This window comes from Lygodium microphyllum, chromosome 11 (assembly GCF_053477565.2).
Source record: "Lygodium microphyllum isolate KBCC chromosome 11, Lygodium_microphyllum_v1.1.10, whole genome shotgun sequence".
Classification (NCBI taxonomy): domain Eukaryota; kingdom Viridiplantae; phylum Streptophyta; class Polypodiopsida; order Schizaeales; family Lygodiaceae; genus Lygodium; species Lygodium microphyllum.
In genome coordinates, this window is record NC_141145.1 from 37,003,462 (window position 1) to 37,030,173 (window position 26,712).

General features: G+C 40.9%; 1 protein-coding gene across 1 annotated transcript in view; it reads right to left on the reverse strand.

The window, feature by feature from the left end:
• CYL1 (alpha-N-acetylglucosaminidase family / NAGLU family) overlaps positions 1–21,684 on the reverse strand; it is a 200,869-nt gene extending 179,185 nt beyond the window's left edge. The window contains exons 1-2 of the mRNA XM_087687497.1: positions 21,346–21,684; positions 21,192–21,256 (exon numbers count right to left, since the gene is read on the reverse strand). Of these exons, the coding sequence (XP_087543623.1) occupies positions 21,192–21,256; positions 21,346–21,603 (323 nt within the window). The 5' untranslated portion in view covers positions 21,604–21,684. The remainder of the gene's footprint in view (positions 1–21,191; positions 21,257–21,345) is intronic.
• Positions 21,685–26,712: the final 5,028 nt, after the last annotated feature.

Genomic DNA, 26,712 nt, shown 5'->3' on the forward strand with positions numbered 1-26,712 from the left:
TATCTTACCGAGGGAGCCCAAGTGATCACCCTAGAGATGCCTTAGCATCGGACAAAGGTACATGTCGGCTACCCAGTGGCCTACTAAGTCTTGCAAAGACGGATGGAATCGGCTATTTTTTTGGAGAACTTTGTAATTTTGATAAATTTAACATTAAGTGAGGGTTTCAAATCAGTTTTCATCCCATTGAGTATCCATGCCCCAAACAAGAGAGTAATAAGGAATGGTCAAACCCAAGACCTTTACAAAACAAGCATACTATCCCTACCATTATTAGATGTCGATAAAAAAGAAAAATGGCTAAGGTGGGGAGATGCAAATATAGCAAAGATATGAAGCAAGCAAGCTTGCTAGGGAGAACTGCCTTGGAGATTGCCATATGCAATGCCACGAATAGGTGAATCCAGAGTCGACCACTCCAAAAGACCGAAAAGGGATAAATGCGAACAAATGCATGTTTACATGAACAAAATGCCAATGCATGGGATAATGCAAAGGGAGATACAAGATGTGATGCTCACACAAAATGCAATGCAACGATGCCACTTGGACAATGTCCTTGAAAGAGAATTGTTCACTTGCCCAGCCCTTTTACAATCATGTCATCCTGACAATGCAGATAAAGTTAAAAATGTCCATAAGTACAATACAAAAGAATAAATGACTAAATGAATATCTAAAAACTGTAAGCATCATCATTGTCACTATCAAGAGAAATAGCTGCTCCCTCTCAAACTGAAAGGGAAAGCAAGAGGAAAACACCCTCCCTGTCAATCTGAAGAAGTAGGAGAGGGTGCACCCAAGCCGATCCTAGGTAAAAGGTACTGAAGAACCAGCCAACTGACCGCTTTGGTCAAAATTGTTTTATGATGGCCCAAACTCTAGGCGGATAGTGTCTAGCTCAACCTGCTCTCTGGAAAAGTGAAAGTGAACTCCCACATGCCACATCCGTGGTGTGATGATCAGATTGTCCGCAAGCAAGAGCAATGGCACTCTGGTTGTCGCAATAGATAACAATGGGAGAGTCACAAGGGAAGTGAAGCGCCGCATATAAGCTCCTCAGATAGATGGCCTCAGTGGTCCATCGAAGAGAGCCCTATACTCAGTCTCGGTCGTCGAAGCCGCCACCGTCTACAGTTGGACTAAGAAATGGAAATCGTGCCCAAGGTGAAGATGTAGCCGCCATGGGAACACAGAGTGTTAGGATTTTCTGCCCAATAGGAATCAGTGTATCCCTGCAAACATAAACCAGAATCATAAGGAAGGCCATAAGAATAAATACACTGTAAATAACACAATACACGAAGATATGCAATCCAATGTGACATTCTAGGTGCTATGAAATATTGACTGAGAATGTTGACGGAGTAAGCTAAGTCTCATCTAGTATGAATTAACCAAAGAAGTTTCCCTGCAACAGACCAATAGGTATACACATCAAAGACTTGACCTAGGGTATCATCAGACGTGTATGTGTATGCATGACACCCAAAGACTCTGAAGTGGAATATGACGAGTCGAGAGCCAAAGAATGCCTTGTACGGGATCTTCTGAGGAAGAGCCGCAATCGGGCACTGGTTGAGGATGTACACCGAGGTGTTAGCAACCTCAACCCAAAGGCGCTCAAGGAGCTTTGTTGTGAACACCATAGAGCATATCATTTCCATGATTGTCCGGTTGTGATGCTCTACGACTCTATTTTGAGAGGGAGAGTTGGTAGAGGTGAGATGGCGAGATACCATGCTGCTATAGAAACTCAGAAAACTCATGGGAGATGAACTCACCACCACCATATGGCATTGCTAGTCCCCCCAAGTGGGCTACCCTTCACCTAAAAGGGTTTCTCGAAATTCCTCTTCTGCTGGCAACTATGGACAAAACCCTAACTGTCACCTTATCTGGTAGCCATAGCCAAAAAGCTTGAAGCTTGGTTTTCTTCAATTTTCTTCTTATTGGAGCCATGAACAATGATTCTAATCACTGACTAAGTAATATTCAAGTTCATTGCAAATCTAGAGGCTCAATACTCAAAGCTTCTTGTCTTGAAGGTGACTCTTAAGCTCGTCATTCAATCGGATTCTAACACAAGCATTTCACTAAGTTTGGATATTAGTGTTTTCAAACACTACTGATCAATCTGGTTATCCTTGCTTGCTGGTTATTCTCAGCAATCTGAAGGTTTTTAGACCTTAAGCATATTCATTAAGTACTTAACTATCATCTTTTGACCATTGTAAGGCTATGTATCAAACATAAACACATAGACTGTTTCATCTCCTCTCCAAATATTGTCTTGCTGATTTCTTAATCGCTTTCAGCTTGTTACTCATTTGATTTAAACATCATTTCATTTGCTTCCGCTTTTATTGCCTGCATTGTGAAGGATTAGACACTGCCATTGCCCTCTGCAATCAATAAGACCTTCCTATCATGGTCTATGTTGATATAAAACCTCAAATCCGCAAGTTTGATGGGAGAGACTTTCACCCATGGCAAGTATTAGTGAAATATAAAATGATAGAGAGAGGTTATGTCATAGGTGGTGATACTTTTTGCAGTTGCTTTCCTTATTTACTTATATAAATATTTTATTTTTCTTTTCTTTAGTTGTTGTTGCTTTTTACCCCGAGAGTTCTCTTGGATTAAGCCGGGATCTTTGCATAGCCAGAAGAGGCAGCCATTGGGACAAATTGGACTAATGGTTTGTCCGAGCCTTGGGACCGCTTCCATATTGAATGGGCGCTGAAGAATAGAATGCCAATGGTTTGGGATTGTGTCTTAGCCACTCGAGATGGTGTAGGACAATGAGCCTAACCAAGACAGAAGATATGTGAGAATTCCTACAGAATAAAAGTCACTGTAACTGAGCAACATTACACCTTTTGATATGGTTGCAATGATAAAAGATTGCTCAGAACAACTTCAAGAATGCAGGGGTCACCATCCCTAAAATTTAGGGAGTTACTATTTTTGGACCCCAAAATCTATTCGCGTCATTATCTTTGTTTTTGCACGGGGATTAATTCTCTAGTCTGTGCCGAGGTCAAATTTTGCACCGATCATGGAGAATTTTAGACCAGAAGGTTCAAACAGGAAAATTATTACATGTATGCCATGTGTCACAATTTGGGCACAAATTCCCAAAAGAGAGAGAGAGTATTTTTAAAAAAACATAATAGGCAAGAGGGGCAGATCTGAGCGTGAAGTTTTCAAGGGTTGAGGGTCGATTGCTGCAAGTACATCAGCTATGGAGAGTGCTTCTTCATCTCTGACTCATGTACGGAGGTAGAGCTTGCTCCCTCTGGCCAACTCTCTCTCTATCCTCAAAGGAAATGCTTTGCATGATGGGCTGATTCCATCGAATGTACATTTTTGTGTTTTCTTTGCACTTCTACTGAGGCAAGAGCCTCACTGTCTAGGTTCAGGAGCAGCCAATTGCTTCTCCAATGCGGGAACTAAAGAAAGTGATGACCATGCCACATGGAAACAAGATTTTCAGCTCTGATTTAGTGTTGTTTGTGGGACTGTTTTACTGCTAGAATGATGCCAGGGTCAAAGGGTTTGTAGTCCAACTGGTATGGAACAGATCTGGAATGGAATAAGGCTGAGAACATGTCAAGAAACAGGTGAAAAACAGTAAATACATAGTTCTGCAGATTGCAATTCTACACTTGAATTATTGAGTTATGCTCACAGAAAGTGTTTTCCTACTTGGGATGTTGTTCTGGATATGCTGTACTATCCTTATGCAACTGAAATTTACTCAGACAAGATAAAAGCCAACTGTTCACACGTTTTGTACATTGGAACATTTCTTCTTTTTTTTTGGTAACCTTCCATCTTTTAATTGATAACGAAATACCGAGAGGGGCGCCGGTCTTTAAGGCCAATCTGGAGTGAGGTCTCTATTTGCGTGTATGTGAAAAGACCATGTATTAATTGAAGGGACTACTGCTTTATGTGAGTCACCGGGTGCAGGTTACTGGTTGTGTATGTGAAAAGACCAGGTATTAATTGAAGGGACTACCGCTTTATGTGAGTCATAGACCGGGTGCATGTTACTAGTCCTTCATCAAAGGAACCAAGGCCATTGACCCATCCAACGTCATGCATGTAGATGATGAAAGAGCCCAAGCCATAATAATGTTGCACCTGGATGAATCCTTAATCCACTACAATGATCAACTTGCAACTACAAAGGAGAAGTGGGATGAGCTAAAGAAATTATATGGTGCAAGAGAAAAGAACTCAAAAATCTTTCTCAAAATAGAGTTTTTAGCTTGAAATACAAGCAGGGGGAAGACTTGGAAAAGTTCATTTCCCACATAAAGAGACTGATGGCCCAACTAGCTTTAGTCCAAGCTCCAATTGCTGAAGAAGATGCTATTGCAATACTTTTAAAAGCTTTAAGGAAAGTCTTCCCAACTCTTGTAACTACTCTAACAAATGTACCGAATCCTACACTTAAGGTGTCATTGAGTCTTGTATGGATGAGGAGAGAAGAAATCAAAAGGAAGGTAGCACTAGCTCAACATCTATCTCAACAACCCGTGATCAACTCTTAGTCCATATCGTTTCTACTAAATGTTCCTTTTGCAATAAAAAGGGGCATATTGTAAGCAACTGCTGGAAAAAATATCCCAACAAGATGAAGTGCAACAAATGTAAGCAAATAGAACATATCACCAGTAAACGTCCTAACTCCCCTGAATCACAAAAGAATTAGAGGCCAACTATGTCTCCAAAGCACCTGATGACCGCCTTTTTTAGTATTTGTTGTATCATCTTTCCACAAACCTCCTTGTAGCCTACTTTATAAAGGCATCCCACTAATTGATTGAGGGGGAAAACATTTCCATGCTATGTAATCCAATGCCACCTTTGTATCAAGGGGGGGTGTTGAAAGTATAGCATGTGAACCCTATGTAAGCAAGTGTGCATGAGGAAAAGTGAGGTATGAATGGACTAGAGGACAGGGAAAACTCTAACCCTAGCTTCAAGTGGCTATATAAACAACCCTAAGGGTCACTCTCAATGTAGAAGAGAGTGTACCAGCTCCAGCTGTACTTCTAAAGCAACTGAATAATCAAGATCTTCTTCTTGTACTTTGTGAGCTCTCTTCTCCCTCTCGTCAACGGCATTTACTAATTAACCATAGAAAAGTATTAATTCAGCATAAACCTGTTGGGTATTTTACTCACGCCTTACTTACGCCTACACTCATATGGGAGTGTCGGTGATCAGTAGGACACTGGGGCACTTTTTACTCTCGGTAGAAGAGGTTTTTTCCCCTAGACTTATGGTCTTATTATCGTATGTACTTATGTGATTATGTTACACACATTTAGGCACTTAGTGTGTGTCGGGTGTGAACACCCCCCTACAACCCTAAGGTTTAAGGGTTGTACTTTGTACTTTCAAATTACACTCATTCAGTCTATTCTCTTGGGTGTCGTGCTTCAACTCGGTCGCTCTCACTCTCACACTGTCTACTGAATCTGGCTGTACCTCGATCCTTTGCTCTCACATTTGGTATCAGAGCTGTCCTCCGTCAACAGCCAGGAGTCCCCGCCAGTTTTGCCCCCGAGTTGCCAGCTCCAAACCTGCCCAGTTCTGCCCTGCACGCAGCTCCAACAGTCAGCGCGCAACACTGCCCTATCCCAGCACGCCACCAGCAGGAGCCATCAACATCCCAGTCGCGTCGCGTCAGCTGCAAGCGCTGACGTTTGCCAGCGCAGCCTTCGCACGAAGTCCGCCTGTAGTCAAACTCTGTCAGGCTCGTCACATCACGACGCAGTCTTCGTCAGGACAACGCCCGTTTGACCATCGTCAGCCCGCCTGTCACCGTTTTTAAAACTCCACGTCAGCTCGCGACTGCCCGCCTGCCGCTGTTTGTGACCACGAACTGCCCGCCTGCCCGCGTCAGACTTGCGACTCGTCAGCCCGCCAGACGACCACGTCAGGTGACCGCGTCAGTCTGTCCTGCGCCAAACTGCCCGCCTACGTTCACACACCAGTCTGCTCCACGTCAGGTGCAATTTTAAACTTTTTTTTTAATTTCAGCTCAGAATAAAATTCTGGAAGCGGAGGTTCACACGCGGTTGGCACAAAACAAGTGGAGAAATAAATTTCATGCAAATTTCTAGACTGAATCGTCAGAAATTTTGGGGCTTTTGTGTATTTGGAGAACAGATGCATTTAAACTGCTGATACAGTCACAGAACGACTGTTTTTGACATAAATTTTGGCAAAAATTTTGGGGATTTATTCATGACAGTGTTGCATTGCACTGTTTGCACCTTGGGAAGCGTGCAGTAAAAGACAGTTTTCTGACAGAGTACGCCCTTGCACATTAATTGCAGAAACGTATTTGCTGTAATTTCTGGAAATTTGTAGATTTCCAGTTCGTACTGCTTTGACATTGCTCATTTTGTCTTTGGAAATTTGTCATCATGGCAAATCAGGGAGGTGATGTTTTTACGTATGTATCCAAGGAGGACAGGCTGGACGGAAACAACTATTCCCTTTGGTCATTTATGATGAAAAATGTATTAGTGGCCAAGAATTTATGGGATTATGTCAGTGGAGAGGAAACTCGGCCGGGAGTTGTAGCTCCCGCTACTCCTCCTCCCCATGGCGCACGTGGACAACGGGGACCTCAGCCCGCTCCACCTCAGCCACTTCCTCCAAGAACTGCAGCTCAAAAAGCTTGGGATACCCGTGATGCACAGGCCTTGTCACTGATTGCTCTGGCAGTTCAACGGTCCATCATACCTCATATCCGTTCGGCATCTTCTTCACGAGATGCATGGTTGACTTTGGAGCATATGTTTGCAGGAAAAAATGAGACACGGATCTCTTTCTTAAAGAAAGAGTTGGAAACTCTGAAGATGCATGAAGGTGATTCTATGCAGGATCACTTAAACAAGATTCAGGACTTGAGGGAGCAGCTCATGAATGTAGATGAGTATTTTTCGGATGCACAGTTGATATCCACCACCTTGAATTCCCTACCTCCTTCGTACTTGTCTTTTCATACTGCATTGAACCTCACCATGAGGATTGCTGAGCACCCACTCACTTTTATTCAGTTGGTTAGCTTGCTTCTAGAGGAGAAGCAAACACGGAAAAATAGTGGTGTGGATGCTATAGTCTCTGAGCAAGCTTTTGTGGCAAGACAGAAAGGCAAGAACAGCAAGGTGAAAAATGCTCCACAGAGTTCTGGCACTTCGAGCACATCGCAGAATTAGTCACAAGGGGGGACGCAAGCAAAGAAAGGAAAATGTCATTATTGTAAGAAGCCCGGCCACTATATCACTGAGTGCAGAAAGCGCATTGCCAAAGAGAAGAAGAAGGAATCAGGAATGTCTGTTTCTACTACTCCTTCCACTGCTAGTGAGTCCGCGTCCTTTGTTGTGGATAGGGACTATTGTTTTTACACTTGCAGTTATGACATCTCTTAGGCCGATAGAGCACTTAGCTCTACAGAGGATGCTGACACTTGGTTCTTTGACAGTGGTGCTTCTAGACATATCACATCTCGCAGAGATTTGTTTGCTTCAGTTAGTGCACCTCCCGTTGGGAAATCGGTACAATGTGCCAATAATGCATCATACCCTGTTCGTGGTATTGGGGAGATTCAGCTCACAGCCATTGATGGCTCTATTCTCCGCCTGCAGGATGCTTTGTTTGTGCCTCGAATAAAGAAGAATTTGTTTTCTATTTCTTCTTTGGCACGTTGTGGTATGCAGGTCACTTTTCATGATGACCGTTGCATGGTTCGAGAAAAAGAATGCATGACATTGGTCTTGACAGGATCTTTGTGTCATGGTTTATATGAGTTGGATGCTCTTTCAGTAGCTCAGTCAGCATACTTGACATCCACTCTTACTTCTGCTATGATACAGGCGGAGTTATGGCATGCTCGTTTAGGGCATGTAAACTTTGGCAGCTTGATGCTTTTACAGCGTACTCAGATGCTGGATGGCTTACCTCTCTTGGAGAGACCTCCTAAGCACTTATGCGAGGGATGCATTTTGGGAAAAATGCATCGTTTCTCATTTCCTCGTGATGTTGCTTTCAGGGCAACAACCAGATTGCAGTTGGTGCATTCAGATGTTTGTGGGCCTATGCAGACCATGTCATTGGGTGGTTGTTATTATTTTGTAACATTCATGGATGACTTCACACGTTTTTGCTGGGTCTATTGTTTGAAAAAGAAGTCAGAAGTGTATGATGCATTTTTGGCTTTTAGTGCACTTGTTGAAAACCAATCTGGATGCCACATTAAGACTCTCCGTTCGGACCGAGGGGGGGAATACATGTCCTCTATGCTGATTTCTTTTTTGCAGCAGAAGGGCATAGTACATCAGTATACTACAGCTTATACTCCACAGCAGAATGGGGTAACATGTCCTCTATGCTGAATTCTTTTTTGCAGCAGAAGGGCATAGTACATCAGTATACTCCAGCTTATACTCCACAGCAGAATGGGGTAGCAGAGAGGAAAATTCGGTCACTCATGGAGATGGCCAGATGTATGCTGAAGGCAAAGAGCTTGCCTCATAGTTTTTGGATGGAAGCAGTCATGTGTGCTTGCCATATTTTGAACAGATGCCCTACCAAAGCCTTGAAGACCATCACACCATTTGAGGCTTGGAACAGCCGTAAACCTTCTGTTGGTCACTTTCGTACCTTTGGGTGTCTTGCCTATGCCCATATTCCACATGTACTTAGAAGAAAATTGGACAACAAGGCTGTTAAGTGCATTTTTATGGGATATAGCAATGAGAGCAAAGGCTACAAACTCTATGATCCCGTTACTAAGAAGGTTTTTGTCAGCAGGGATGTTGTTTTTGATGAAAAATCAGAATTATCCTTGGCTGGTTTGGACACATATCAGGCTGCCCATGATGTTTTTGAAGGGCTGCTGCCCATTACTTTTGGTGATTCAGCTGGAGGTTCACAAAATGAACCTAATGTTCAGCCAGCTGCTCCTATGGATAGTGCAGAAATTCAGCCATTAGCTGATTGGAATATTCAGCATCATGCTGAAATAGAAATTCAGCAAGAGCTTGCACACAGCCAGGATGCTAGACAGCTACCTAGATGGTATTTGCAGACTATGCAAGATAGTCCTTTGGATGCACCCATGGCTGGTCGTACTAGAAGGCAAACTCGTTTGCATGATTCAGCACATACTATGGAGTTTATTATGGCAGCAAGTACTTTTGATAATGAAGAGCCTGAATGTTATGAGGATGCACAACACAGTGTGCATTGGAAGGCAGCCATGCAAGCTGAATTAGATTCTATTACTAAGAATCAAACTTGGGATTTGGTGTCCTTGCCATTTGGGAAGAAAGCCATTGGAACAAAATGGGTCTACAAATTGAAAAGAAAAGCAGATGGATCCATTGATAAATACAAGGCACGGCTGGTAGCTAAAGGCTACGCACAGAAAAAGGGCATTGATTATGAGGAGACATTTGCTCCTACTTCCCGTATGACGACCATCAGGTCTATGATTGCTTTGGCTGCACATTATGGTTGGACAGTCCATCAGCTAGATATCAAGACTGCATTTTTGCATGGGGAACTTCAGGAGGAAGTTTATGTACAGCAGCCCATTGGTTTTGCAGTTGAAGGCTCAGAAAATTTGGTATGCAAGCTCAAAAAGGCACTATATGGTTTAAAACAAGCTCCTAGAGCTTGGTATGAAAAGATAGATGCTTTCTTGCTTGGTCAGGGGTTTCTAAATAGTTCATCTGAGTCTACCCTTTACATATGTAAAGAAGGGGGATCTATGCTGATTTTATGTCTTTATGTTGATGACCTTTTGCTCACTGGAACACATGCTGATCAGATTTCAGCATTCAAACAAAATTTGCAGCAAACTTTTGACATGTCTGACTTGGGAGTTTTGCATTACTACTTGGGCATCCAGTTCATACATAATGCTCGAGGTATTGGGTTATCACAGTCACGGTATATTGGGCAGCTTCTTGAGAAATTTGGCTTACAGGATTGCAAGCCAGTTACTACTCCCATGGAACCTGGACTGAAACTGTCATTACATGATGACAGTGATTTGTTTGATATACATACATATGCTCCTGCAGTTGGATGTCTTATCTATCTATGCAATACTAGGCCGGACATACAATTTGAGATTTCAGCCTTGAGCAGGTATATGCATCAGCCACATATGTCACATTGGCAAGCTGTCAAGCGTGTTTTCCGCTACTTGCAGGGTACTCGTTCTCTTGGGTTGCTTTATGCCAAGGGGGGACCACTGCATTTACATGCTTACAGTGATTCTGATTGGGCTGGTGATTATGATACACGTCACTCTACTAGTGGCAATTGTTTCTTTCTTGGCACTTCTTGCATTTCTTGGCTTAGCAAGAAACAATCCACTGTTGCCACATCGTCATGTGAAGCTGAATACAAGGCAACTTTCACCACCACAGTTGAATGCGTATGGCTTAGACGCTTACTAGCTGATTTGGATCTATCTGTTACTGAGCCTACTCCTTTGTTCACTGACAATCAGAGTGCCATTGTAGTGGCACGGAACCCAGTGTTTCATGCTCGCACGAAACACATTGAGATTCACTATCACTTTGTCAGAGAGAGGCTACATGCAGGTGATATCAGCCTTGTCTATTATCCTACCACCAGTAATGTGGCAGACATCTTCACCAAAGCTCTTCCTCGTGACAAATTTGAAGCATTTCGCGATGCTTTAAATTTGATATCCTTTGGTGGCGGATGATCCTTGTACTCTTGATCACTCTTCACTCCAGGGGGGTTTGTTGGGTATTTTACTCACGCCTTACTTACGCCTAAGCTCATATGGGAGTGTCGGTGATCAGTAGGACACTGGGGCACTTTTTACTCTCGGTAGGAGAGGTTTTTTCCCCCAGACTTATGGTCTTATTATCATGTGTACTTATGTGCTTATGTTACACACATTTAGGCACTTAGTGTGTGTCATGTGTGAGCACCCCCCTACAACCCTAAGGTTTAAGGGTTGTACTTTGTACTTTCAGATTACACTCATTCAGTCTATTCTCTTGGGTGTCGTGCTTCAACTCGGCCTCTCTCACTCTCACACTGTCTACTGAATCTGGCTGTACCTCGATCCTCTGCTCTCACAAAACCATGGCTGAAATTGTCAACGGTATTTACTAACATATTGCTGCCCATGGGACCAGCTAAAGACCATTGAAAACTAAGTATAAATTGATCATGAACTGATTACTTGCTAATTTGAGAACTGATCACAGGTTGCTACAAATGTGATCCCAAACTAATTGCAAAAACTGATCAATAACTAATGCAAAAACTAATGCAAAACTAATCCCAAAAAGTGACTATAGACGGTTCTCAAATTGATCAAAAATTAAGCTAGAACTTATCAAATAAATTTCTCAAACTGAGGCAAAAACTCATGTCAAACTAATCATAAACTAATGCAAAAGTATAGTTTCAGTGCCCGAGTGAAACTCATACTCATCTACAGACATCTCACAGTGACTAGTACACTGAGTAGTGACCTCATGGCAGACATACTGTTAGGACAGTACTTTGGATGCATGTTGAATACATCCGAGATCCACTTCATACGAGAGTTGTCCAAAACTAGTGGAGTGGAAAAACTACCTCCCCCTTGAGCAACACGCAATGCTCTGGATCCCCACTTTGCTGAACTTGACTGAGCCAGAACCAAAAACCGCTTTAACTGAAAGCCATCCCAATAAAGTTGCAACAACTGAGGATAATCTACCAAGTCATCTTCGTCCATCCACTTTGCATCTATTGGTGAAACAATGCTGAAGCTTCACCAAGAAGCATATGGAAACTTTACCTCTAACTTTACTTACCTTGAAATCTCCACTAGGTTGTCGGCCTTTCTTCCCCTTGAGCATTGTGATGCTTTATACTTTCATATTACTGCAATTCCAACTTAACTAATATGCAACATTGCATCTAGTTGACTAGCCCCTCATGTACCTAGCATGCTAGGAGCACCAAACGCATTAGGAAACATTCTTGTTTATATACTTTGAACCGTTGCAATGTGATTATGCATGGGAATTTGCATACTAGCAGCCATACCAAGATACATTTTCCCATACATTGCATGCATTACTAGCTGCCTTTTTCCTCATGACCAACAGTATACGGAGCATTTGCATAACCAGCATCAATACCATGAGTCCCAAACATAGTGGGCTACATATATGCGTTGCCAAACTTACCACTTTGTGCCCCGGCATCATGCCAACATTGTTATACATGGGATTATGTATATTACCTAGATACATTGGGCCTTGCATACTACACATTGGTTGTTGCATACTGTAAGGAGTTGTGCTATACATCCCCGTATGCAGTCTCTCACCCACCATAGCATGAAAACTAGTGCCACCACCAAAGTAACCTGGCTGCCCCATAATCGCATGCATATCCTACTATCCAAAAAACATTGGATTGGCACTTCCAAGTTGGCCTTGCATATGCATCAATTGCCTCTCTAGCATCATTTGCTGATGCTCACTATCCACGTTTGGTGAAACATCATGCTGCTATATTGACTCTTTCTTCCGTGCATCTTGCTGTCCCGAGGCTGCCTTTACCACCCTCCTTTAAGGGGGTTCAAAAAGTGCATGAACTGAGGATCATTTGCCAATTGCATTAACATTTCAATTGTTGTCTTCAACTAATCCTTAAATTGGTCATCAAATTCCTCTTTCTCTTGCTAATCATCAGCTTCTAAAGGCCTGGAAGGATCCACATTTTGATCTAGCATTTTTTCCAATACTTTGTGAATTTTTAGATTGATAGACATCATCCATGCTTGATTCCATCTCACTATCTAAAGACATTCTTGTTGTAAGTGCTCAGATAAACTCAATTTCAGCACTAGAGCAAAGATTTTGACCTTCAATCAGGTGCCTTGGGCCCACCAATTCAAGGGATTTGATGGTATTCCAATGTTGGAACCTTGAAACCAATCTTTCTCCTTGGATAGGGTGGTAAATAACCTGATTCAATACTAATTAAAGCAAGCATAAAATTCACATAAACTGAAAATGTACACTTTACCACTTTAATCTTGGACATTGGATACCCAGTTGGCCCCAAAACTGGTGCCCCTTGCAATATTTGTTTATCCTATATTGCAAATAGAAGGAGTACAATTGAGATCCTCTGATCTCCTCTGCTAATCCAAGTGCCTCTTGTTGTCAAAACTGACCAGCAGGCCATGGTTTTGCTCAGGGATTGGCCTTCATTCTGCTCCTTGAAATACAAATTCAGCCCTAAATCTGGTATTGGCTGCCTGGCCTATTGAATCTCCCTCAAATTCCCTAATTTTAACTGTTAGAATTCAAGTCCTAGGCCCTCAATTTTGAGTATGCATCCCGAGGTGGCTATCAAACCCTAAGTTCTACTATAAATTAGAGTTTACAGCAGAAATTGACTGAAATCTCTTCCTCTAATGGCTCAAACTGCTTGAGATAACTTGAGAGATGGCTGGGGAATGAGAAAGAATGCTATAAAAAGAGAAATTTCAGAGTTTCATCACGAAAAATGTTGAAAAGCTATTACTATCCTGCTCAAATAGCCATGGAAGCTGTCACCTATAGCTTAGGACCACCAAAAAGACTGTTGCCCCCTCTTATATGCTGTCATCTATACCAGAAGAACCTTGGGCTACTATAATCTAATGCTCGAGGGCTCCAAACTGCTGTCAGATTCTATAGGATTGATCCCTGGTAGCTGCAAATCACATCAGCAACCTCTCCTTGGGCTACTGTTACCTACACCAAAAGGACCTTGAGCTACTATTACCTGCTGCTGCTGGAGGGCTCCAAACTGCTGTCACATGCTATAGGACTGATCTCTGGTGGCTACAAATCTTGTATGCTGTTATCTACACCAGAAGGACCTTGGGCTACTATTACCTACTGCTGGAGGGTTTTAAACTACTATCACATGCTACCGGACTGATCCCTAGTGGCTGCAAATCACATTAATAGTCTCTCCTTATTCTCTAACAACCTCCTTCTCTCTCACAATGGTAGAAATAACCTAATTAATTGATATTTACAAGTAATTAATTCACACTAAGTGAAAATGCACACTTTACCACTTTAATCTTAGACAATAGAAACTAGGTTGGCCCAAAGGTTGGTGCCCCTTGTAATATTTCTTTAACCTTTATTGCAAATGGATGGAGTACAACTAAGATCCCCTAATCTCCTCTGCTAAATCCAAGTGCCTCTTGCTGTCAAAACTGACAAGCAAGCCTTCAAACCAATTTTCCCCTTGGTTTGCTTGGGGATTGGCCTTCATCCTTCTTCTTGAAAGACAAATTCAGCCCCAAATCTAATATTCGTTGCCTGGCCTCTTGAATCTCCCTGAAATTCCGCAATTTCAGCTGTTGGAATTCAAGTCCTAGGCCCTCAATTCTGAGTATGCATCTCGAGGTGGCTATCAAACCCTAATTTCTACTGTAAATTAGAGTTTACAACAAAGATTGACTGAAATCTCTTTCTCTGATGGCTCAAACTACTGGAAAGTGCTGAGAAAGCTCGACAAATGGTTAGGGGAATGAGAGAGAAACTTCAGAGTTTCATTGCGAGATACGCTGAAAAGCTACTGCTACCCTGCTCAAATAGCCATGAAAGTTGTCACCTACTCCTCAAGGGCTCCAACCTATTGAGAAACCACTTCTTCTATTTACACAGTTCAATTAGGATTTCACATTGGCAACCTCAAAAAAGACTAGTGTCCATATTTTGGTCACTTTTTCATTGGGCATCCACACAATGGTGTGCTACCCTAGACAACTTATGCCTATAAATAGACTATCACTTCATTCTTTCTTCAACCCACTACCGCCTAAGTCAAATAGGACAATGCAATCATCTTCTGAGCTCCATTGTATAAACTTTTCTTCTCATAGCATGATTCAGTGCATCATCACCGTGTTCTTATATTTTGGAGTTTTTCATCTCTCTCAGTGTTTGCTATATACACTCTTGTGTTTCCCCCCACAAACCCTACTATCTCTCTGCACTTCGCATATTTTGAACATAGTATCAAAGTGTAGGAGCTTAGAGAGCTTTACCCTATTCATCAGAGAAGGCAAAGACAAGTTGCGGGTTGGAGCATCATTTACTAATTTTCCCTTTCATTTCTGCTACATCAAACAAGAGACAAAGATACCCTTCTCTTCCTCTCCCACCCACCCTTCCTTTTACAAATTGACACTCCAATGCTGACTTCTCCACAAGCAATAGCAGCCAGAACCGTTTAGAAACGAAACATTAGAAACGTGTCTCGTAAGTTTCTTTCAAGAGGGGGTAAAATAAGAAACGCTGATTTTTTTATATAGGGATTTTTAATAATTGACTGGGGAAAGAGGTTCTAAACCTCTATGGAACTCTCTCTTAAACAAAGAATGGCTAATTGAGCTTGAGTGATAATAGAGTCAATTGAGAATAATACATTATATGTTACATATCCATAATCCATTATTGACTTGTCACTTATGTCAAAGTTAGTCTTTGGACAAGCTATACTATGGTTTAGAACTCAAACATTACAATTCTACATATCATACAAAGAAAATTAAAATTAACATGTAAATAGACTATCTATAATATGGACTGAGTCAAGTTGCAACATCATGATTCTCATTTCAAAACAAACTAACAAAATGTCAAAATCGAGAATGAATCGTAATATATCATAAATAACTCATAAATGAGACTAAAATCGTATAATATTCAAATCTCAAGACAAGAATAGATACTAGATTGACAAAGTCCAATAACTAAGCAAAATCACAAAAAAATTAGTCTCTCATCCAAAATCTTGAGCCCTCATGAGTCATTACGCATCATCATCATCATGCTTAACATTGCCCAATAGTTTTTGTCGAAAAAACCATGTTTTGAGTTCCAACTCACCAAAAAAAATTTAAAAAATAAAAACACCCACGTTTTTTACTCTCAGAAACGTTTCGTGCTTTAAGAAATGTTTCGTAAGTTTCAAACTCAAGAAACGCGTTTCTCAGCTGCTATGCCACAGGCAAATGGACAAACCACTGGGTGCTCCTCTTCCACATCACCGAACCTCCCACAAATACTTGCTAACATGGGCCTTTGATCCCTACATTGTTGGGGTATATGCGTCTACCTCCAAGCACTCATTGTGCTACCTCTCCCTTCTGGACCATAGAGTTTATTTTACACCGGCTTCAGATTTTTATGCTCAAGGCAATAAGACACATCCGATATGCACTAAGTCCTCTCGAGCACACAACGATCATTAAGCGCCTCAACCTCCTCGCGACCACCGCAATGCGCTACTGAGGTTGCTTCTACTTCTTCTAGGGTTTCAGGAATGCCACCTTGACAACCCACGGTTCTACAATCCGCTCCACAGGGAGAGAATGATTGTTGGATATCGTCCCCTCAACATCCTTCAAGAGCTAGTGGTTGTTCGACTCCTCCCATTACTTCGGCTCCACGGTCCACTCCATTGAGAGACATCAACTGCTGTTACCCACCCTTGGCTCAACCTGAGCCTCACCTTTCCCCACCCTCAACTACTCAAGTTTGAAAGACCACCTCTAGGAGTTCTTCGACATCTTCTATACTCCATTGAGAGACATCAGCTGTTACCCACTCTTACCTTAGCCTAAGCCTCACCTTTTTCCATCCTCAACCACTCAAGTTCGAGAGGCCACCTCTAGGAGTTCTTCGGCATCTTCTATACCCCAAATACCTACTTCAACAAGACCAACAGCACTTTCTTCATCAAATGATTCAAAGTCCGTGATCCGTGAGATTTTATCAATGATTACAATATTTTGGATTCCAAATTGAAGACAACTTAAATTTAAAATATACCACCAAGGTTGACCAATAGGCATCTCATTAGCATAATAAGATTCTACCTCCATTAAGTTGATTACTTTATTGAATTCAACTTAGTTCACTTGTGCTTTGTATGTTAATTTTATTATTGCTTGAAGGGTGATATTAAAGGTGAAGTACCTCTCTTAACATATCCCCACTACATCCACACTTAGAACATAGATCCATGCAACTTATGACTCCATCATATGTGGCAAAATGATATGCCATTTATATTGGAGTGGAAAAAACAATTGCCATACATTAAATTTGCAATTTGATTAGGTCAAGGGACAAATATTTTGCTTTAAGTTTTCACATAGGGGCAACTCAACACTTCACTAAAATGCCTCACAGAGGGGAATGCACTCTATTTACCCTCAGAGGAGGCTCCTTCTTCTTCAACTTCAAAGAGGGCCCCTACATCTTCACCCTCAGAGGAGACAACTACTCATCAGGAAGTTCTTAACCATCCATTTACTCTTTAGGGCTGGTTGTCTTCAAGCAATGATTTCTCCTATTGATACCTAGGATCTTCAAAGACCACTTAGATCGGGGCCATGGAGGTTTAGCCACAACTTGGTAACAAGGCCTTCGAATTTCTCCAACATGAAGTTACGGAGCTAGTGGCTTCTCTCCCGAGGTAGAGTCAGATTCTTTGTCAAAATATGCGGTAGTATAGAGAAAGAGTAGGGTTTGCAGGGAGAAACACAGTGTGTTTTACAAAAAAAAAAGAAAACACAGTGTGTATGGCAAACATTGAGAGAGAAGAAAAACTCAAAAACAGAAGAACACGGTGATGATGCACTAAACCATACTATGAGAAGAAAAGCTGATACAACAGAGCCAAAGCTCAGAAAAGCTGATACACGGTGGTAGCACCTGTGGGGAATCTGCATAGTGAAAGAAGCAAAACAGAATCCTCTGGGAAATGGGCTATTAAAGTAATCATTGGAAGGTGAAGGACAGCTATTGAGGAAACGATAACTGCAGTCATCTAATGCCATCAGAGATAAGGAAGATGATCATCAGCTGTCAAGGGAGCAAACAGCAGTCCTTAGACGTCGAAGAGTGAACCTGGGTAGGAAAAAGTAAATTGCAGTGTCTGAGTTGTCAAACGCAGAGAAAGCAGCCCAAATAACTAACACCAGGTACCATGTGATAACGCCAAATATAGAGAAAGTCTCCAAACTGCAAAACGTAAATACATGGAGAGTGTCGAACTGAAGCGGGGGGTGAAAAGATAGTCACTAGATGCAGAATGCTATCCCCAGGTGTTGGGAGTTGATGCTTAATAAAGAGAAGGCCTCCACATACAAAACACAGATAACAGCAAATCACCAGGTTTTTGGGAGCTGACGCCTACTGATGGAGAGTCTTCGAATACATCAAACGCAATAATTGAGAAGACGCCTAATGGGTGGAGGAGATGTCACCAACAAGGAAAAAAGGTTGCTAGCCATAAAAGACCTCCAAACACAAACCTGATGATGAGGGAGCACGGCACCTAAACGAGAAAAGGAAGGGTGACCATGAACTGCGATGTCCTCTAGCAGGAGTATGGGCAACAGTGGAGTGAAGAGGAAAGAGTGTCGAAATGACGAAGGAAGAGAGGTAAAGAATGACTGAAGTGGGTTGAAGAATGAATGAAGTGATGGCCTATTTATAGACATGAGTTGTCTAGGGTGGCACACCACTATGTGGGTGCCCACTAAAAAAGTGACCAAAATGTGGACACCAACCCTTTTTTGAGGCTTTCAATGCAAAACCCTAACTAAAGTGTGTAAACCGAAAAAGTAGTTTCTCGACACAAACTGATGTCACATGCTATAGAACTAATCCTTTGTGGTTGCAAATCACATCAGCAACCTCTCCTAACTCTCTAAGAGCCTGCTTCTCTCTCACAATGCTAAAATAGACTTCCACCAAACCCCTAAAAACGTTTTTCCCACTTGCATGAGAAAGTTTTACCAACAAGTGGCAATCTTCTAATCCCATTTTTCAACGTTATCCAACTCCTTAAATTAATTTTATTAATTTTAAAAAATTAATAATTATTCTAATACTCAAAAAATTAATTTCACTAGCCAATAATTAAATTGGCTAGGCCAATTTATCTTCCAAGTATCCTTGAGCAGTTATTAGCCCTTAGACTGGCATCAATTAATTAATTAATGTCTAGTCTCTGATGTTACCACTAACATTAGTGGCCAATACATTGGTCTAGACCCAAATCTAACACCGGGTGCCATCTAGTATCTATGAGCCATAACTTATTACAAATTTTGCCTTTGGCATCAACTGATATTTCAAGGTTTTGGATTCCATACTGTGAAATAATTAACTCGCACCTTAAATGTGCAAGTCACATTAGCACATTTAATTAACTTTTAATCAAATGCTAAGCAAAGTAATAAGATCTCACATCCTCGTGACACTAACCTACAAGCTACAAGCATAAGCTAGTTTTAGAGAAGCCTTAGCAAATTACTTAGAGATCTTTCCAATCTTTCAAAACTAGGTGTAATTCAAAATCATTCACTTGTAAGCCACTAATCCAATCGTTTTAAGTGTTACATAACCCCTTGGAGATAACTTAGAAGAGTTTTTAAACTAAGACTCACAATGTTCCAAAATATGTTACATATACTTCTTCCACTTGACATTCTTAATAAAGTTACTCGTAGATACCTTGCTCTCTGAAAAATCACTTTGACTTTCTTTAAACTCTACAGAACTCTTGAAACAATCCTAGGATTCCTTAACATTCTCTTTGGCAAAGCCCACATTTGGGATTTTTTTTTTCTCTCGAGGTTTCTTTGCTTTAAAATATGGTCATTTTTTAATGCATGAATACATTTCCCTCTTGAAAATCCTTTGACTTTATTTCAAGTCTACATAACTCTTGTAACAAGTATAGGCCTCCTTAACATTCTCTTTGACAAAGCCCAGATTCAAGTTCATTTTTTCTAGGAATTTATTTGCTTTCGTTTTTTAAATTTTAAAGCATGAATGCATTTGTGGTTCAATGCAATTGTAACCAATGCTCTTTTGGCTTCATCCCTAGAGGCTAGCCATTTGTCACTTATTGGGATTTGTTGCAAACATCGAAAGGAAGCTGTGAAATGTTCTACCCAAAAGGTATAGGGTACAAGATGTTGAAGAATATCTGTACCAATCAAGAGATCATATCTCATATGCTTCATTTGCTATATCTCAATGGATACTTTTATCAAGCCAAGATGTAGATAGGCTTGAGTCACATGGATCAATGTCATCTTCTTGTTATTTGATAATTCCACAATCATAGGACTGCTGACCTTGATACAATTCAGCGGAAACAATTCATAGGGAGCAATTGTAAGACTTGAACCTATGTCCAAGATTGCATGCACATATAAAGAGAACTGTGGCATATTCTTGAGTTGAACACAGATCATTGGTATGGGTCCACCAATGGTTAAGGCATTGACTTTGTGTACCTATTTCGGATGTGTCATCCTTATTTGATTTACTGGCTTGATCAGGATGTCTGCAGCAGCTACTTGGCTGTGTAAATCCGTCAAAATTTCTGTTGTTCCTTGAGCAAGTTGCTTTTGACTTCTGAGGATTCTTTTAAAAGTTTCTGTTGTTCCTGGAGCAAGTTTCTGTTGTGTAAATCCGTCAAAGTTTCTGTTGTTCCCTGAGCAAGTTGCTTTTGACTTCTGAGGATTCTTTTAAAAGCCTTGCAAAGAGAATGCCAAAAATGCTTGATACTCTTGCACAATGGTGTATAAAGGCTCCCTAGCAAGCTCCCTTACTATAAGTGTCCTGCAGCAACCCTTTGTGTTCAGGATAATTTTGGGAAGCAAGATGTCTCTCGTAAAAGACTTCAGCCTTCAGTTTAAGGACTATCACATCAAAGTTCACTATGACTGTCTTCGGTTCAAAATCATGTAGCTTCAGGGTCTTGCAAAGAATTCCATTCAAATCAACTATACTCAAAATTTGCTATTACTTTCTTCGGGTCCAGAATCGTGAGACCTCAGGGTCTTGCATAGGCATGATGCGATTCGATTCATTGGGAGTGATATGGCTTTAGCTAGGAATCAGCAATGCACACTGGCGAACAACACCACATATCGACTTCTACGACAATTGGAAATTTCAAAACAAAAAGGCAGTGTATTTGTTCATAATAATGTGAGTAAAGTCCTCTAAATCTTCATCTTTTTCTGATCAATCCAATTTTGCTACACGAAGCTTAACACTCACCTTATTTCAGGACCTCCCTGTTTCCCATTGCTGATGAGGAAGCACCCTTGCCCCCCACATTCCTCCTGAGATTAAGGGTTGAGAGATTTTTTTAAGAATCCTTGCACGGTTAAAGGAGATGGCAGAACGGGAAAGAAGAGGATTGAAGAAGAACCTCTGAGATGATCGCAAATTCGAAGCTAGACGAGCGACCTGGGAGAAGGCGGTGCAGGACGCCACGAGCGGCTGCTAACTGGACGCGGGGATGGGCGCGCTGGCGGCGAAGAGAGCGCAGGGAACGATCAAGGGTGAGCAATGATGCAGGCGCAACCGTGGAAGATGATGCTCTGCTGTGGGAGAAGCTTGCTAAAATGCAAATCAGGGTAAGTAAAAAAATATACATGATCGCGTTAGTTGCTAGTGGATTCGCCATAGCTCAAGCTCCAGGCAAGCTCTCCCTCGAAACAGCCAAAGAGAGAGAGGGAGAGAGCGAGAGTGATCAATTTTCAAACATCCCATTCATTGAATTTCTCGTCATCCATACTCCAATGACTTTTTATTTTAATGCGGTATCCGTCGTCAATAGCTTAGCTTATATTATTAAATTTAATTTAAAAAGCAAGTAAATACAATAATTAAAAAGATGACCAAGACTATCATACTGTGGTAAGGCTTGAGCTGTTATGAAAATAACTAAGAGAGTTAGGAGTCTTTAAAGGAAGATTGATCACATTAAATAAAAGCTGCCATGTGTCATACCACACATGAGTGGCTAATCTACGTAACGCAATGCAATGATTGGGGCCTTGCTCAAGCCATCTTGATCAAGGCCCCTAAATGCATCACACTAAGCAAGAAGATTGCATGGATGTGGATAGCTTCAGCATGAATGTAGGCATAGTGTTTAAAAAAAGATTGATTACATTAAATAAAAGCCACCATGTGTTGTACCACACGAGTGGCTAACATGCATGCAATGCAATGCTTGGGGCCTTTTGCTCAAGCCATCCTGAGCAAGCCTTAAACCCATCACACTAAGCAAGAAGATAGCATGGATGTGGATAGCTTGAGCATGAATGTGGGCATAGTGTCTAAAGTGAGATTGATTGCATTAAATAAAGCCGCCACGTGTTGTACCACACATCAATGGCTAACATACATGAAATGCAAGACATCTTGAGTAGGCCCTTTTAATGCATCACACTAAGCAAGAAGACCAAATGGATGTGGATAGCTTCAACACGAATGTGGGCATAGTTTGTTGATGAGTGCTCAAAGGTGGAGAAAGGCAAAAATGCACAAAAGAGAAAGCAGGAGGAAGTGCCACCTAAAGGTGGTGAGTCAAACTGTGAAACTCGATCAATCGAAACTCTCTCTAAGGGGTATCCTTCTAGAGTTGTGCCAAAAGGGGAGGCTCACTCAATACTAAGGAAGACAACAAGGCTAGAGTCAAAACGAACCCTCTACGTATTTCTGATATACTAGCAACATCCCTACAAAAGCATATGGATGACCCAACCAATGGGCTCTCAAAAAAGGTGGTTTTGGATTCAAAGAAGGTGTGCAACAATGAGCTATGCTTCAACAAAAAGGTAGTCCTTGATTTCTTTACTGACAAACCATGGAGAGTAATGGACATTGCTTATTGGTTCAATACAATACTCAAGGGGAAAGGCATGGTGGATTAGATATATTATAGGGGTAAAGGTTTCTTTGAAGTGGTGTTCTCAACAAGAGTGAAGCAACAAAAAACATATTGGCATAGGGGGTCTACTTCTAGGCTTGACATTGTCTATGTCATGCCCAGGCAACCAATTGAAATGAGACAAGATTCACTCAAAAGGGAATGCCAAATGTAGGTGGAGATTCTATATCTTCATGCATACCTTTGGAGCTTGTTGCTCAATATTGCAAAGTGATTAGGAAGAACTTTGTATGCCTTGCCCCATAGCACATCCCTTCAAGAATAGGGGATGCTTACTGTGGAACAATAGTGAGACCAAACCAAACTTTGTGAAGGTTAACATTCCTATTGTGGGCCCTCTCAAAGTCAAGCTCACATGCAACAACTTCGTAGGTGCATGTTTTAGATGTGCACCTTGCATTGCACCTTGGTGAACCTATGCGGTTTCGATGTGCCCAAATGCTAAAGGCAAATCCGTTCACAATCCATTAGACCATTCCTATAGTTTGGCTTATTCCTTTACTAGCTTAGACCTTCAGGAATCCACATTTTGTTTAAATATTGAGTTGAATGCAACCATGAAAGGATTGAGGGCCAAAAAATTGATTGGCCATGATGGTATCACAAGCAAGATGCTTAAGCATTTTTGCGAATGTCTTAAACGTCCAATCCTAATATGAATTAATCAATATTGGATTTATGGATGTTTGTTGGCTTCTTGGGGAAAAAGAATTATTTTTCTAATCCCTTAGTAGGACCATAAGGCCAAATTTGGTCATTGGAGACTGATCTCTGTAATGAGTACTGTATACAAGAACTTGACCAAGGCAATTGCCAAGAGGTTACACCCTATCATCTAAAAACATGTCAATAGATACCAATGCGGTTTTATAAAAGGGAGGAGCCTTTGGATAATGTTTTGAATGCCATTATAGCAGTGGATTGGGCTAAGGCATCGGGCCAAAAGATAATATTTTTATAGTTAGATGTAGAGAAAGTGTTCTATAGGGTAAAGTGGGATTTTAATCACCAGGTCATGCTTAAGATGGGATTCAGTGGTAGGATAATCGACTTGTCCCTTCTTTTAGTCAAATAGGCTAAAGGGCACATTACTCTAAATGATGCCATTCTTGATCCCATTATTGTTAGTAGAGGGGTAAGAGGGGGCTATCATGTCAACCCCCTTCTATTTGTCGTGGCAACACGCCCTCTCTTTCACATGATGGACCATCTAGCTAAAAGGTAGAGTTGGAGGGCATTAGATATAGGGGAAGGTAGGACAAGGATTTGTCGATGACCTCTTGATGATGTTAAATGAGATTGGAAGTAACATCCAAAAGGCCATGGACCTCTTGGATTTATATAGTCAAGTAAGTGGATTCACAATCAATCTCACACATTATTATCTAGTAGTAACAAAGGATGATCTTGTTAATTTGCATTGGAAAGGAGGAGTGACAAATAAAGGGCAAACCTTTAGATCCTTGGGATATCCTTTGGGGATCTTGTTAATTTGCATTGGAAGGGAGGAGTGACAAATACAAGTCAAACCTTTAGATCCTTGGGATATCCTTTGGGGATTGATATTAAAGAATCAGAGGGAATGGAGGGGATAATAGAAAGCCTCTGTATGAAATTGAGATATTGGTCTACAACAACTTGCCCCTTGCATCTAACATTAAATGTACTAAAGCACTATATTAATCAGAAGGATTGGAAAGAACACGACTCATTGGTAGGGAAATTTCTATGGGAAAGGAAAGATATTAATAAGTACTTTACCCCGATCTAGTTAAAGAAGAAGAAAGAATCAGGGTGTCTTGGCCTTTTGTCCACTTGAAAGAGAGGGAACTCACTTATTACTAAACTATTGAAGAGCTGTTGGGCATAGGAAACCCTTTAGACCCAAATGCTCATAGATCTCAATTTGGAAAAAAATCTCAAATGGAGCAAGGCACGGGGGCTCTAAGTTATTGATTCAATCACCACATGGGCGATCAACAAAATAAAAGGATAAGGGTTTAGTGGTTTTGGACCTTCATGTGTAAAATTAGTAATATTAGTGACTTTGAAATGGCCAACATTTTGGGTAAATTGGCATAACTTTCTATATATCATGATATTCTATTAATTCAAACATATCTATTCGTGTCTAAATACAAGCATTACTAAGAGTAATGTAGTGCTAAGATTGCATATTCCTAGCAACACTAAATCCTTGGACAAGACTAAATCCTTGCTTATGTCCATTGGAGATAAGATCATCTCATTGCAAATTTTTCCAAAATGAACCTTAAGATTACAGGATATTAATAAACGTAAATGTATGTTCATCAGAGCTCCCTTGTCGATGAAAAGGGCCATCTTCATAGCAATGGTGTCACTTAGATTGGCATCTTTCAACCATCCTTTGACTTTACTCCAAATCAACTTGACTTACATGTAGTTCCAAAAGAGTTGCACTCCTATTTCTTCATGCCTTTTGCAAAATGCACATATATGGGGAAACATGAATATTTTTTTGCCAACTTACTTCTCAAAGGAAACTTTTTTATTTCCACCTTCCATAAATAGAAATTAAGTTTATTAGAAGAGGTTTCTTTTCCTAACGTTTGATTTTTACCTTCTGTGTACTTATTCTTGTCATGGGGGGGAGGGGGCTCTCTCTTCCATGAGCTACTAACCTACATACATACCCGGCTAAGGGGTGAATGATTTTCGTATTATTTTTGCAACATCATAGCTTTTTACCACCCTCCATTTTAAGAACCTTGGCTACATGCAAATCCTTTACTTCAAACGAGGTTGGCCAATCCCTTTTGATTTTATGAGCTAGTCTACGTATCCATTCTCTCTCTTTATCCTTCAATTTGTAATGCTATTGAATATAGTTAATATTTATCCATGCATTGACTTTTCTATCCCAAATGTCAATCCACGACATGAGGCCTCTATAGAGTGTGCTTTTAGACAATTTAGGTTCTTCTTCTACAAGAGAAAAGAAATTATAGGCAAGAGGCCCCTCTCCTATTCCATCCCTCATGCCACTTGATTTCCTTAATAAGATAAGCCCATGCCTTGAAAGGATACAATTTAGATGCACAACAAAAGGGATATGGCACAAGATATGGAGGCTCAGTCCTCCTCCTCCTCCTCCTCCTTCTTCTTCTTCTCAATGAGTATCTCCCAAAGTGGATAGATTCCTTTGACTTAAGGACACTTTACAAATAGCCTCTTTTTCATTTCATACAACCATGGGATATGACTTAATCTATGTTATATTTTTCAGTACTCCCCCTCAAGCTCAGAATGAGCTTGCAAACATGATACTTGAAGTGAACTTCTAAAGTACTCAAACTTATCTTTATTTGATGCTTTGGTAAAGATATCCGTGACTTGGTCATTGGTTTTGACATGTACTAAGCCTATCTCTCCATCCATGACTTTCTCTCTGATGAAAGGATAGCACACTTCAATGTGTGTTTTGTTCTTGCATGATAAATTGTGTTTTGTGCAAGCATAATGCTAGTGTCATTATCACTTGATAACTCCACTATCTATCTCAATCCCCATGTCACATAGAAGTAGTCTCAACCATGTTTGCTCACATGTTGCCCATGCTATATCCTCTATACTCTGCTTTTATGCTTGACAAAGCAAATTCGAATTGCTTCTTGCTACTCCTACTCACCATGGCTAAACCAAATGAAAAAGTATAACCATTGGTGGAATGGTTAGCATTTGTGTATCCAAACAATGTAGGCTTGGTCTCTTTCTCGTAGAACAAGCCATAATTAATTGTCTTCTTCACATACCTCAATACTCTCCTCACTATATCCAAGTGTGACTTGTGTGGCT